This window comes from Erythrolamprus reginae, chromosome 4, assembly GCF_031021105.1.
Source record: "Erythrolamprus reginae isolate rEryReg1 chromosome 4, rEryReg1.hap1, whole genome shotgun sequence".
Classification (NCBI taxonomy): domain Eukaryota; kingdom Metazoa; phylum Chordata; class Lepidosauria; order Squamata; family Dipsadidae; genus Erythrolamprus; species Erythrolamprus reginae.
The window spans coordinates 97,869,969-97,885,304 of NC_091953.1; the positions used below are offsets into that span (position 1 = coordinate 97,869,969).

Consider the following 15,336-nt stretch of genomic DNA (forward strand, 5'->3'; position numbering starts at 1 on the left):
CAGTTAAGTTAGTAACTAATTTCACAATTAGCTAGTTGGCTGGCTGTGAGCCGAGTCCTTGTGGATTCTTAGTGACCACACAATTATGTGGAAAATTATCTTGCCATCATTGTAGTAAAAGAATCATCAACAATATTAAAAATGATGAAACAGTTTTTATATAATTAACATACTGTAGATAGTTTCACCATGACCATTCTGGACCACGATTATTGTAGAAGTTAAATAATAAGCATTATCTAATACATTATTATTGTTTAAGATGTATATTTGAAGCTATAATTAATATAGAAGCTTTGTTGAATATTTTTGTAATCTCCGAGCAAAAGCAATTAAGAAAAAGTGTTTGCATATATTTGTTTAAAATAAGCTTCTATATCAATAATTATAGCTTCAAAACTTATACTATTTATTTTATTTATTTAATTGTGTTGTCAAGTAGGTATCAGTGGTATACAAAGATATAATAATATTTATATACATGATACTAGTAAAAGAGAAACATTAGAACAGGGGACAGAAGGCACTCTAGTGCACTTATACTAAAAGTTATAGAAACGAATGTAGAATCTACTTAAGTTTAGTATGTAAAAACTGTGTGTCTGTTGCTCTACTCTACTGTATAGGTTGTGGAGAGATTTACACATGGCAATTCTTGAAAACGTTTACCTGCTTTATTTCACCCTACAAGCCATCTTAAATACATCTAGTATTTCCTTCCAAACAGTTTCAAGTTCAAGTTCAAGTTCTCTCTTGTGAACTGTGCTCTTCAAATAAATTTCTCTGATTTCCCCTTTCCCCCCCTTTCTTAACAGCTGTGAGGAGTCAAAACAACCCAGCTTGGATTTTATAAGTTTTAGCGTCTTGCAAGAATCAGGGTTTTCCGAGAGCAGAAAGGCGGTTTTCTTTTATTGAATATATTCCGCGTTTTTACAAACGGGACTTAGGGAGTTTTTACACTACGAGACAGCATAGAGAAAGAGAGAATTGGATACTCCTTATACACCACCAGCCCCAACCCACACGCCTGCTTCGGAGGAAAAAGAAAAGCCACTATTTGCAAGCCCAGGAAAAGTATCCCGCTCCGACATTCTTTCGCGGGCCTTCCTGACGGAGTCTGCCTAAGCAGGGGCTTCTTTTTCCCCCTGCTCTCCTCCCCCTCCCCAGTTCGGGCACAGGAAGAGCAGCGGCCTTTCCCTCCTCATCCCCGCGGAAGGTTCCTTCACCGCCTCCGCCTCGCTGGCCCTCAAGAGGGCGCCGGGATATATACAAATGGGGAGGCTGAGGCTCTCTCTTGGCGCGGCACCTCGAAGTCCAGGAGACTTCGTCGCGCCGTAAAAAAGACCCCTTCGTGGGACCGTGAGGGAAGCCTGAATGGGCCTCCCTCAGGAAGGGGAACGAAGGAACGGGCTCGCCTTCTCAGGCCGAAGGACAGACCTCTTCCCGCCCCCCGCGCGCTCCTTTTGCACCTGAGGGGTTCTCCCAAGCAACTCCTACGCCTTTCCCTGCTGTTTTGCGCGAGGCTGACTCGCCCTTCCCGCCGCCTCAGGGCCCGCTTCTGCCCCTTCCCTCCTCCCCACTTCAGGCGGGATCGATCGGCCGAATGATCCCCGGCGGGGATGAGGGGGGTGTAAGCTCCGTACCGGTGAAGCGACCGCTACCGTCGCCGTGTCCCCGCCGGCGCTGCAGGACGAAATAGCCGCTATTTTTCTGGGTCACCCAGAGCTTGAGGGCGTTTTTCAGGAGCACCTCCTCGGGCTTCAGCCACATCTTCCCGCCGAGCTTGTTAGCTCGCCCCGCTACCCAGGGTCACATCGCCGCGTCCGTGAGAGAGAGAGAAAGCGAGAGAACCAGAGCGATTCAGTCCCTCTCCCTGCCTCTCTCCGCCCCAGGTCCGGGGGAGGAGCCGCCGCTCCGGGTCTTTGCCTCTCGAGGGGCTGGACGCTCCTTTTTGCCCGGAAGGCTGCCTTGGGAGAGCGAACGAGGCGCTGTTCTGGAGCGATCAGGCTACAGCCGAGGCAGTCCGGACCCCCCTCTCCGCCCACCCCGCCTGAGAGAGAGAGAAGTCTGGCCTCCGCGGAGGGGGACAGACACGAAAAGAAGAAATCCATAGCCCGCCTGGATGGTACGTCTACCAGCCGACTGAGAGAGAATAGGCCAGGCAGAGCTTCCACGCAATCTCGCCTTCTCTGCCCCAGAGGACAAAGCTCTTGGAAACGAGGTTTGGTCGCACCCAATAAAGAGCGACTGAACCTAAGTAGAAAACAACTGCTTTTCCCTCCCTCGTCTCTTTTAACGATCAGGAGCGCGGGAGAACTCTTCCTTTCCAAAGCCAGGAAGGTGTTGTTGTTTTTTAATCAAATGCTTCTGGATTTTAGAAATGAACCACTGGAAATAGGAGCTGTGGATAGCTAAAACCAAACTCATTACACCGGTGATCAGCAACATAAGTGCACTAGAGTGCCTTCCGTCCCCTGCCCTATTGCTCTCCTATATCTCCTATACCTTTCTTCTATTCCTATATCTCTTCTTCTATTCTTTCATTGATATATTTTATTCCTATATCTTCTCTTCTTTCTTAGATATATTTTACTATGAGTATATCCTCTGTAACCTCCATTATGTATTGTACTATGTGTATACCCACTAAAACCCTCATTGTGTAATGGACAAAATCAATCAATCAATCAATAACATAAAGAAATAAACCAAACCTTAAATAGATGTGTGCATATTATTATTATTATTATTAAATAAACTTTATTAACCAATTAAAGTAAACGAAATTAACAAACATGTTTGACATTGGTTGGGTTTTTTAGGCTTACATTTCAGCAATTTACCATTCTTTCTTGCATATTCATATTAGTGATTCAGATGGATTATCTATTTGTTGGGTATATTAGAGGAGGGGCTGGGAGAATGTGTCACAAGAAGAGTCCTTCACTCCTCCTCCCACAACAAAATCCACCAGACTTGAAATTCTGAAAATAGACAATTTACAACTATGTCGCCTCCGAAACTGATCTAACCATAGTTCATAATATATACCAAAATGTCCTTGTTAACGATAGTTAATATTAACAGTTAACAATGACTATTATTATTATCTATTAGATTTGTATGCTGCCCCTCACCGTAGACTCCGTAGTAGTTAATGACTACTTCACCTTCAAGGGCTTTAAATTGTTAGCAGGGAAACACTATAAAAAGATCTCATTGAGATCACATTTTATGTGGTGGGAGAAGCTTGGGAAAAACAAAGTGATTAAAAATGTAGTGGCAGTTGGGACAGTGTCTTGGAAGTTGGTGACCACTCCATTCTAAGTTCTGTAATCCAAAGCAGGACACGGTTTAGCATGGGGGCACAGTGGGGTAGTGAAAATGGAGCTCCACCCCAGAGCACCCAATTTGCACTGAAAGATGTTGAAAGAAAATGCAGGACGTCCTGCATAAGCCGTGCACACAAGTGTGGTAGTAAAAATTTTGGTAGCCCTTCACTGGTATGTACCTATCAATGTAGGTACACATGTATCACATGCAACAGAAGGGGAGACCAGGGACAAACAGATATATTAATTTACATAGAAGAAAATAAGAATTGAAAATTCAACACATTAAAATAGACTGGTGGACATACAACTAAATTAGATCCAGATATATGAAAGATACAAATGGAATAGGCATAGAAAAATCCCTCAACACACTAGACAAAATTCTTCTGGGTCCACATAAAAAAAATATAACAAAAATATACAATTATTTTTTGGGAAATGATAATCCCGAAGAAATAGTAAAAGAACCAATGTTAGCATGGGCAAAAAACAGGCCAAAATATCTACTTAGCAGAATGGGAGAAAACTTGCAATATTACCAGTAAAATTACTCTAACTGTGGCCTACAATGAAAACTTCTATAAAAATTTATAGCCATTGCTGGTAAAAGATTTTGGAAGAAGTTCAGAAGCCAAGCTGTCCGCTCAAAAGCAGCTCAGGGCTATGTCTGATTGTCCATCAGCAGGAAGACTCTCCAGAAATAGAAAAGAATAAGGCCAAATTTGTAGTGGTGTGAGAAGCCAAAAAAAACCCCAAAACCCTGCAGTAAAACAAATCTAGAGAAAAAAAAATCCTTCGTTCACTTCACTTCTATGGAAGTGTGTTTGGGAATTCTGGAAGTTGAAGTACACACATCTTCAAATTGCCAAGTGTGAGAAACACTGATAGTATATTGGAATAACTTTCCTTCTGAAGCCCTTCTTTCTATGTAACCTAGACTGGAGCTGCTATTAAGAGGTTAAGAATGTCCTAGTTTGTTTAAATATAACATTCTATTTAATGAAAATACCCAAATACTGTTAATATTTTAAATCAACATATACTTAATTGCACATGTACACATTATTTTTACTACCCCCCCCCCACCACCACCAAAAAAAAAAGGATGTTGACATACTTTATGCAGTGCTTTAGACCAGGGGTCTCCAATCTTGGCAACTTTAAGACTTGTGGACTTTAATTCCCAGAGTTCCTCAGAAAGCTTTTCTTTGCTGGCTGAGGAATTCTGGGAGTTGAAGTCCACAAGTTGCCATGATCGAAGACCCCTGCTTTAGACTGTAAGACAAAAGAATGCTTCAAAAGCATAAGGAATTGCAAATGTCTCACCTATCTACTCCTTAAAGCAGTAGAGCCTTTTTCAGGCTGGGGAGGGGGAGGAATTTTCCAGAATTTTGAGAATATGAAAAGAGAAGTCAAAATGTCTTGTTGAGACAGCTTGCATTTCACAGCACATTTGCCACTGAAAGAGATGATTGGTTATAGATTTCTACCTGTCACTCCATTGCTTCTTCCTTGAGATTCTGTACATTTCCAAATGAGGTATTAAATTGCAGCCATGGGTAATTTGTGTGTGTCTGTGGATTAACATTATGATAATTTTTATAAAATAAAATAAATTCTGAAAGCTGGACTTCTGATTTATATCATATTAACTTCCCACTTTTAAAAATTGAAAATACTGTATCTGTAAATATCAGTAACCTACAATTACTGAGGGTGGTAGCAGTGGGAGAAGCCCTTAAGTAAGAATGCAATATTTGAAATAACATTCATCTTAGTCACTTTCCCCCCCTAAATACTTACATACTATTCCTTTTCATAGATTGTTCTGACCATTGGTAATTTTAATTGCACTTCTCTTAGCTGCCATTTGAGCTGCAGTGCCTCAAACAATAGCAGTAAATAATCATTTGTTTGTTTATTTATTATCATGTTTAGAATCTGCCCGTACCCTTTAGAGAGGGATCCTGAATATAAAACATAAAAACAAGGCAAGAATAGCTAAAAACATGACATCAAAAGTTAATTAAAAGACAGGGGCAAGGCTTTTAGGGCACTAACCAGCCCCAAGACTGTATTCTCTTCCGTGAGCCCCAAGTAAGCTGGCAGAGCCAGATTTTTAGATATTTTGGGGCAGGCTGCCTAATAGGAGACTATTCTAAATGGTGGGGGCAACGGAAGAGAAGGCTCTGTTCCTGGACCTTGCCAGTGGGAATAACATGATTGACAGGTTCACAGCCTGATGTGATGGGGTGAGGATGATCCCATAGTAGCCTGATGTCATTGCCATGTAGAACTTTACAGTTCATAGGCAACACTTTGAATTGACCCCCAGAAACACACCGGCTTACATTCTTTGGAAACCCAAGATTCCTTGTGCATCCACATTTTGTACAAGCTGAAGTTTCTGGTTACTTTTCAAGAGTAGCCCAGTGTAGAGCGCATTGCAACAGACCAAAGTTGAGATGATAATAAATATGATTAATCATGGTTGTGAATAAAATCATCATATTTGGTTTTGATCCTCAACATTATGATACATTTATCTTTCTCACAACAGCTGTTCATGGAGTTATTTTACTAGAGATCTGGAAAAACACTCAAGATTAGTTAGGTCCCTAACTCCATTGGTGTTTATGTGAAGTGAGGATATTATTTACACAAATGTGGCATTTTCCCCTATCCATTTATTCCCGCCCCCCTCTTTTTACTGCTTTAATTTGCAAGCAGCAGGGGGAAATTAAACATGCAGATGGTTGGCCTCATGCTTGGAAGAATCCTGCCTATTTCTTCAGGCTAAAAGATTATTATAGTACTCTAAAAGGATAACCAAAGGCTATACATTTTGTGTCCTATGATTTTGATTATGCTTGTCCTTAGAACATTAATGTGCTATTGAGTTGTTAACTAGATGCCTTCTACTAACATATTGCTTAGTTTTGCATTAGAAAAGGCTGCAGCAGAGTGATGAATATTTTTGAAGTACAAGACTGTTAATTTTGCTACTTGGAAGAAAACTTGATCACTTTCCCTACCCTTAGCCCTTTAAGGTGTTTCATTATTGATTTATTCAGTCCTATATTCAATTGTTATGTTATTTTAAATTACCTTTATTTTGCTAATTCATTATTTAAACAGGTCGAAATTGAAATTTTAAAAAATGGGAATACATAAGAGATTAAACCATAACTAGAGTATCATTCTCTTACTTTACAGTTTATGAACTGAATTGCACTGTTCAAAAAATAAAGGGAACACCAAATAACACATCCTAGATCTGAATGAATGAAATATTCTCAGTGTTGCTTCCTAAGTGGACAGTTTGATTTCACAGAAGTTTGATTTACTTTGAGTTATATTACGTTGTTTAAGTGTTCCCTTTATTTTTTTGAGCAGTATATTACATTACATTAAAAATAATTCTCATTACAATCAATAGACATATACTTTATCTGGTACTTGGCATTTATTACTTAAGTAGAAATCAACATTCCAGCTTAATTTTGTTACTAATGCAGCAGATAATTTTTAAACAAGCTTCACAAAATAAGAACGCACACGAAATCTCAAGGAAATCTTTGGTTAATCTGAGTTTGTATCAAGTTATTATTGCGAATCATAACAATAAAAAGTTACTATTTTGCCATGCAATCCTTACAAATTAATATCTGCATCTGCCTCTTTTAGTATGCTCATTTAATACTAATATTAAATATTATGAAATGTTTTTACCATTTAAAGATTGCCAAGCTATCTGGAGAGGCTGCTAAGATTTCTATATCAGTTTATTTATTTATTTATTTGATTTTTATGCTGCCCTTCTCCTTAGGGCGGCTTACAACATGTTAGCAATAGCACTTTTTAACAGAGCCAGTGTATTGCCCCCACAATCCGGGTCCTCAGTTTAGAGTTTTCATTAAAAACACACACAATATTCTTTTTTATAGTGCTAATGACACATTGAAATTAATAGTGAGCCATAATGGTGAGCAGGCAACCTATTAGTTGGTCCTAAAAGAATATTATTAGTCATGGTGGAGTGATTTTGAACTAATCAAATTCTCTCAGCCCTAGGAATAAGATGAAGGCAAAATGAACAGAACAGAATAACAGATTTGGAAGAGACCTTGGAGGTCTGCTAGTTAAATCTTCTGCTCAAGCCATCAAACAAATGGTTGTCTATTCTCTTCTTTTAAAAGTTTACTAAAAAGGTTTCTAAAAAAATTGCATAGACTTATACAAGCAGTAGTCAGGAGTTAAGGATGACTAAAGAACCAGGAGAAAAAAGTTTATCTCGCTTTCATTAACTGCCTTGACCTTTTGTTGGATGGAAATGTGCAGTTAAATAAGCAATAAGAAGCTTTCCCCCCAGATATTAATGTCTTAATTGCTCATTCTAGAGTCCCTTTCTGCATTATGGTAATATTTTTGTTCATTTATTCTTAAAACAGGATCAGGATTCTTCTAAATCTCATAATTCTACAATCAGAACTCTTCCTATTATTAATTCATACTGTTAAATTATTTGGTTAGAGTGTCTTATTCTGCATTCTAAATAACATTATAGAGAGATTACATTTAATTTTTTTTAAAAGGTTATGGTTCTAATTTGTGTTTCCTTCAGTGGCGGGCCACCATTCTTGGCCAGGAATGCAAGAGCATGTGCTTGCCCAGTGCGCACATATGCCCAGCACAGGATTCAGCTTCTCGCGCGAGGACACGCACATGAGAGATTTCCAGGGAGGGGGGGTTACTTCCACACATGCACAGAAGCAAAAAGGTCCAGAAACCGACCAAAACAAGGTAACAGCTGCCAGTCAATCTGCTGTGCTGCCCGTGGTAGCTCTGCCATGAGCAACTGTCCAGGAGTGGCGCGACACAGCAACCGGCAGATGTTACCTTGTTCCGGGCCTTTTTGCTTCTGTGCAAAAAGTAGTTGTGGTAGGATATCACCCCTAATTCGAAAACATCAACTAATCTGCATACATCAATTGCATCAATTACTCAAGGTGTTACCCCACCAACTAACCAGGAAGTTTCAACAGAGCTTGCAGCAGCTGAGCCAGCATTCCACACCCACCCACCAGTATTTAGAGGGATCACGCTTTGTTCGCCCGAGCACAAAGCCGAAAGCAGCATCTGAAGATGATGAGTGAGACCTCGTTGAAATGTCACCAGGAATCTCTGAAAATCCCCCCCCCCCCTGGGTTATGGAAGGACAGGTGGAACAGTCCTTGGGAGGCAGAACCCACATCCACTCAGTCTTGTAAGGATTGAGTTTGAGACTGTTGGATCCCATTCAGACCCTCACAACTGCCAGGCATCGGCACATCATGTCTACCGCTTCACTGAATTGACACAGGGTGGAAATGTACAGCTGAGTGTCATCAGCATACTGCTGGAACCTCACCCCGTCATCAGATGATCTTACCCAGTGGTTTCATGTAGATGTTAAACAGCAGGGGGGAGAGGACTGACCCTTGAGTAACCCTACAAAGTAGGGACATAGGAGTCAACCTCTGTCCCCCTGCCAACACCGATTGTGACCGACTGGAGAGGTAGGAGGAGAACCACTGCAATACGGTGCCTCTCATTCCCAACCCCTCCAGCTGGCGCAGAAGGATACCATGGTCGATGGTATCAAAAGCCGCTGACAGGTCAAGAAGCACCAAGATAGAGGAATATCCCCTATCTCAGGCTCACCAGAGACCATTCATTAGCAAGACCAAAGCAGTTTCATTGTTGTAGCCAGGCCTGAAACCCAACTGATAAGGGTCTAAGTAATCGGCTTCATCCAAAGACCGCAGGAACTGGTGTGCCACCACCTTCTCAACAAGTCTTAAAGCTGTCAAGTTTGAAGTTTGTAAAAAGTGTACATGGTTGTGAAAAGTATACATGTTAGTAAAAAGTATTCTGCTACGCTGGTATTTTATTAAGTAATGTATTACTACAGCATTTCGTTCAGAATACTTTTTTCTTTGTTTTCCACATCTAAAATCTAGGTGCGTCTTATACTCCGGTGCATCTTATACTCTGAAAAATACATACATAACAGAGGTATAGAACCGGCAAAAACATGGCGACCTGGGTTACTGGAACTGGCAGCAACCCAGGCCTGCCATGCCCCCAAGCTGGTTCTTTCAGTGCTGTAGGTGAAACCATCTTGTTTTTTGTTTCTGCAAATGTGAAGCTCTTTTTTTTACTACTGCATATGCACATGCACATAAAGCATGCACGCCCGTGTGGTGTGTCCCTGAGCAAACTGACAGCAAAAGAACCGAGAACCCACCTGATACATACATATATACATACATACATACATACATACATGTATATATATGCCAAATACCACTCACGCATCATCATGAAATCTCCAGAATCATAAAGCCTACAAACTTGAAACTTGGCAGGTATGTTTCCCTTGGTTTCTAGGTGCTCGCTAAGAAATGACCATCAGATCATTAATTATTTCTTACATTATTATTAACACACTGATGCTAAAGAGTTCTACTCTCCCTCCCCACTTGAAAAGAACTCTGTTCCAACTGCCAGTGGGTGTGGCCAGCGTGTGACTCATCCGGTCTGCGGATTGGGAGTTTAGACATTCTACTCCAGGCTAAGCAATTCAATTTCTTAGCAAAGCATGGGTATCCAGCTACTGGCACACCCACACCCACACACCAAATTATATCAGGAAGCATCAATATAGGAAAATGTTGACGGCAGATGATTACTTTAATGGCAACTGCAAGGACGTCATTTCATTCAGCCTTAGAAAAGAGAATATAAACCATTGCTGTATTTTACCAGGAAAACTCCATAGACAGATAAGATAAAATGACTGATAACATTGTTTCTTGTAATTGGGCCCTTGCATAAGATACACTCAATGTACTACTGAGGAAGAACTGAAACTCTTTTAAAGTGCTAGAGATATTTATGACGTGGTAAGATTAAAATGTTTGGAATGTGTAGTTGCTAAAGTTGTCAAGCAGGAAATAAATCCAAAGCTGCAGAGCGTAAGGGGCGTACATAAGTGCACTGGTGTGCCTTTCATCCCCTGTCCAATTGTCTTTCCTTTCTCTCACTTATCATATATATTTTCTTTCTTTCATATATCCTCTCCTCTAAGTTCACTTTACCCTTATATATATTGCTACATGTCTATTTTTCTTCCTATGTATTTGTGTATTGGACAAATGACTAAATAAAATAAATAAGTAAAATAGAATTATAGTGAGAATTTAAGAACCACAAATGCAGAAAAGCACTTTGAAATATGAAATGAATAGATTACATGTTGACATTTTAGACATTAGTTAATCAAAGTGGCCAGGAATTGGACAGTTGTGTCTGTCAATCTCACTCAAGAAAGAAAAGGAAGAACAGAAGGAGGAATAACTTTGTTTACATGATCAGGAAGGATATAGCAGTAACTGTAACTAGTACTTGGCCACAATGTAACCAATAACCAAATATTATTAATTAGACTTTGCTGATGATCTTTTAATATCACAGTCGGCTGTTGGAACTGACAATGAAGATATTAAATAAATTCTGCTCTAGGATCCATCAACTGTAAAAAAAAAAAAAACCCCAAACAGACCAGAAGTCAAAAAATATCCAGATTATGAATTTATAATTTTATGATTTTTATGAATGAACTGCAGTTGGTTCATGTTGGCACATATGGAAAGTCAAAACCAAACAAACCGCATTATGGTTTCGCCTCATGTCATACAACCTATTATCTCATCTATTTGTAAGTCTGCTACTTACAAACCGATGAGGTATTACTGAGTTGTAAACTGAAGTTATTCCAATATGATACAACAGGACAGCTGACTCCTCCTTCCCCTTTACGACATAGTAAATCAAGGGTACCCATTCAGTTTCTTTCTTGTACTTTGACTAGGGATAATATTTCTCTTTTTATCTTATTTCAATTATATTTTAGAATTTAAGTAGCATAAATTGTCTACATTTTAGGCCTATTTATTGAATGAGAACTGTCTCCCAGACATCATCTCCTGCTTGATATACTGTACCTTTCATTATAGAATTCAGATGGATTCTGAGCACTTAGAGCAAGGGTGGGGAATTATGCTCCTTTTACGATCTGTGAACTTCAACTCCCCAAATTCTGGGAGTTGAAGTTCACAGGATGTAAAAGGGCCATAATTCCCCATCAATCTTAGGGGGAAATGATCATTTTTATTTTATCAGACTGTATATCCATCTATTGTTTTCTACAGTAAAAAATCCTCTTTAGCCCTATTGATGCTGGAGAAAGAATTACCATCAGTATTTAATACAGATGACATTATCATCATGTGTGGTTTTATATATATCTGAAATTCCAGCTGAAAGTTTGTATTTGTGAGTGTGACTGTATGCTTGTTTAAAATTGACAAAAGCTGCATGTAAAGCAGATATCGACTTTTGTGTATATTTCTCTTCCAGATGTTTTAATATTAGGCAGTAATCAACTGATGTTTAAACCTTGCTTGTCTCCCTGTCAGGGCAATGTTTGAGTTCAACCCGTTTGGCAACTTCCACTACAGCTGTCTGGCATAGATTCTGCTGAATAGACTGAATGGATGACAATCAGTAAAGTAGCCTACTACACTTCTATAAATAGAAATACTAGGTCTGATCTTTTGGAATTCCATCAGTGCTATCAATATACATAAAAAGCAGTCTGGACAGTAATTGACCATTTAGGATTGCTTTTAATCAACCCCGGAGGGACAGTCTATTCTGGGCACCTTGGCAGGTTTTAGCTGACTGATCAGTCTTGATTCAGCTTCTATCAGGGAGACGGAAGTTTTTTTTATTTGCTGAGCATGTAGCTTATACAAGTGACTCTCATGTTGCTTATAGGATATGGCACTCTATCTGTGATGGCTAAGTGACCTATAAAGCCCTTCATGGCACTGGACCAGATTATCTCAGGAACCGCCTTCTGCCACACGAATCCCAGTGACCAGTTAGGTCCCACAGAGTGGGCCTTCTCCGGGTCCTGTCAACTAAACAATGTCGTTTGGCGGGACCCAGGGGAAGAGCCTTCTCTGTGGCGGCCCCGGCCCTTTGGAACCAACTCCCCCCAGAGATTAAAATTGCCCCCACCCTCCTTGCCTTTCGTAAGCGTCTTAAAACCCACCTCTGTCGTCAGGCATGGGGGAACTGAAATATTCTTTCCCCCTAGGCCTTACAATTTATGCATGGTATGGTTGTATGTATGTTTGCTTTTATAATAAGGGGTTTCTTAGTTGTTTAGTATTGGATTGTTACATGCTGTTTTTTATTACTGTTGTTATCCGCCCCGAGTCTGTGGAGAGGGGCGGCATACAAATCCAATAAATAAATAAATAAACAATAAATAAATAAGTATTCAGAGGAGGAAGAGCCAATCTCCTAAATATAACAGAATTATGATATTTGGCTGCTGAAATCAACTGCAATAATCTTTCTTTTAAAGTATTTGTTGCTATCAATTTCAAGTTATGGATGATGTGAATGATAGTAACAGGCAGCAATCAGAACTATCTCTATTTTAATTTAGCCATGATAAACTTGGGCTCTAAATTGTGTAAACATATATCTACTACTAACTGTACATTTATTATCTTCTGAAGTGATTAGCAAAACACAAGATTACACCACAATCTGATGTGACAGATCAAACAATATGGAAAAGTTGCAGGACTAAAAATTAACAAGGACAAAATAAAACTTTTAGTGAAAACAAAAGAAAGCATTAATTGGACAATTAAATATATAGATTACCAAAAAAGTACATTTATTGTTTCTATTCTCAATAATATCAATAAGGATAGAGAAAACCTATTTCAAAGATATAAACAAAATTATTTTGAAATTTGTTTGGCAAGAGAAAAAAGCAAGGATAAATATAAAAATGTTACAAGACGCGAGACTCAGAGGTGGATTTAGACTTCCAAATTGAGAGCTATACTACTATGTAGCAGTATTGACATGGATGAGAGAATGGATTTTGTTAAGATATACAAGATTTTTGACTTTGGAGGGACATGATCTACAGATAGGATGGCACAAACCTATATGGTAAGGGAAAAATAAAATGTAACTATATGTAACTATTTCCAGAGACATTGTAACTGGAACTCTTTATACACTGCTCAAAAAAATAAAGGGAACACTCAAATAACACATCCTAGATGTGAATGAATGAAATATTCTCATTGAATACTTTGTTAAATGTGCTGACAACAAAATGAAAATGATTGTCAATCAGTGTTGCTTCCTAAGTGGACAGTTTGATTTCACATAAGTTTGATTTACTTGGAGCTATATCCTGTTGTTAGGTGTTCCCTTTATTTTTTTATGCAGTATATTTAATTTGGGAAAAGATAAAAGAGAAACTTTACTCAAAAATACTATTTTGGATTTCTATAATGTAAGCACTGATGCGCTCAAATAGATTGAATTGGAAAAATATCCCACGATATAAGGATATTTTGAAAGATAAGGGGAAATTAAAATCTATTCAAGAACTGGAGAAATACGGGATAAAAATGGATTGCTACATGAGAATGCAAAGGTAGCCAAGACATGATAAGGACAGTAAAACAGAGATAAATTTAGAGATGACAGAATTAGATGAAATACTCACAGGAACGGATGAAAGACTAATTAAAAATTATTAGAATTTGAACAAGTGAAAAAATGATGATAAAATGGACAAGGATTTTGCTCATACTATAGAACATTGGTTCTCAACCTGGAGGCCAGGACCCCTTTGGCGGTCGAACAACCATTTCATAGGGGTCACCTAAGACCATGGGAAAAGACAACTTTTATATCTCCCAGAATTTATGAATCTCCCAGAATTTATGAATCTATATCATACTATACCTTTGGGATTAAATAGTATAGTGCAAATAATGAGTAGCAGTAAATAAAAAAGAGTAAAAGAAATAGAAAAGACAGAATATTTTATCTTCCCAATTTACAGTACTGTATAACACTAGGCATTGCAGTTAAATCAACTGGGCTGCAGACTCTTGTTAATTACCCTATCAAAACCCCATACATATAAATTTATCCATTACAGAATTAATACTCAGTTTCACAATCTCTTTAAAAAATTCCCTACTTAGATTTCCCCTTTTTATTTTTACTTTTAGTTTCACAATGTCTTTTAATTTCCTACTTTGATTTTTCCTGTTTATTTTCATATTCACTTCACATATTAGCAAATATTCTAGTTTGATTTTATATGCTTCATTTTTTCCTTACACTGTAAAGTAAAACAAGTTATATTGTCTTTTAAAAGAATTGGTTGATCCAATATAAAACCATCAGATCCACACTTCTGTGTCATAGTAGTGACAATGATTATTAGATAAGATTTAATTATCTTATTCCGAACAGACAAATGTGATTTGTATTTTAATAATTTCAGTTGATTATTATGGGAACAAATCTTGAGGATATGAAGGGATACATACTGTCACCCAGACCTGAAAAGTAGGAACTAGTTTAAATGTTCCACAGAGTCAAATGTGCAGATAACATATTCAAATCAGATAGCCATGGAAATAATTGTCTCAGCTTACTTGTACATCAGATTTCCTTAAAATTAAATGGATGAAATAAGATAAAAATTCAGGATGCTATCAGAGAAATAAACTGTGTTAAAACTCACAGAATGTACCTGATAACATACAGGGAAAATTCTCCTTGAACTGACTTCTGGTGCCTTTATAAATACATCTATGTAGATTTCCTGGTAACGTGTCCTGAAATAGCGTTGCCATTGTCTTCTTGGTGCTTCCCTCCCCAATATCCAGATATAGTCTACACTGCAGTGGTTCTCAACTTTTCTAATGTCACAACCCTTAATACAGTTCCTCATGTTGTGGTGACCCCCAACCATAAGTCTAGCGCCAATTCTCCTAGCAGAATTTTAAGCTGATTGGCAGGAAGGTCAGAGGGGCACCCCCACTGTAAACGCCTG

General features: G+C 38.6%; 1 protein-coding gene across 2 annotated transcripts in view; it reads right to left on the reverse strand.

The window, feature by feature from the left end:
- TBC1D8 (TBC1 domain family member 8) overlaps positions 1-2,000 on the reverse strand; it is a 53,093-nt gene extending 51,093 nt beyond the window's left edge. The window contains exon 1 of one of the 2 annotated variants that reach the window (XM_070751012.1): positions 1,644-2,000. In XM_070751012.1, the coding sequence (XP_070607113.1) occupies positions 1,644-1,770 (127 nt within the window). In that variant the 5' untranslated portion in view covers positions 1,771-2,000. Of the gene's footprint in view, positions 1-1,469; positions 1,555-1,643 lie in introns of those variants that run through there. The other variant, XM_070751013.1, reaches the window with a different exon arrangement.
- Between the last annotated feature and the right edge of the window lie 13,336 nt (positions 2,001-15,336).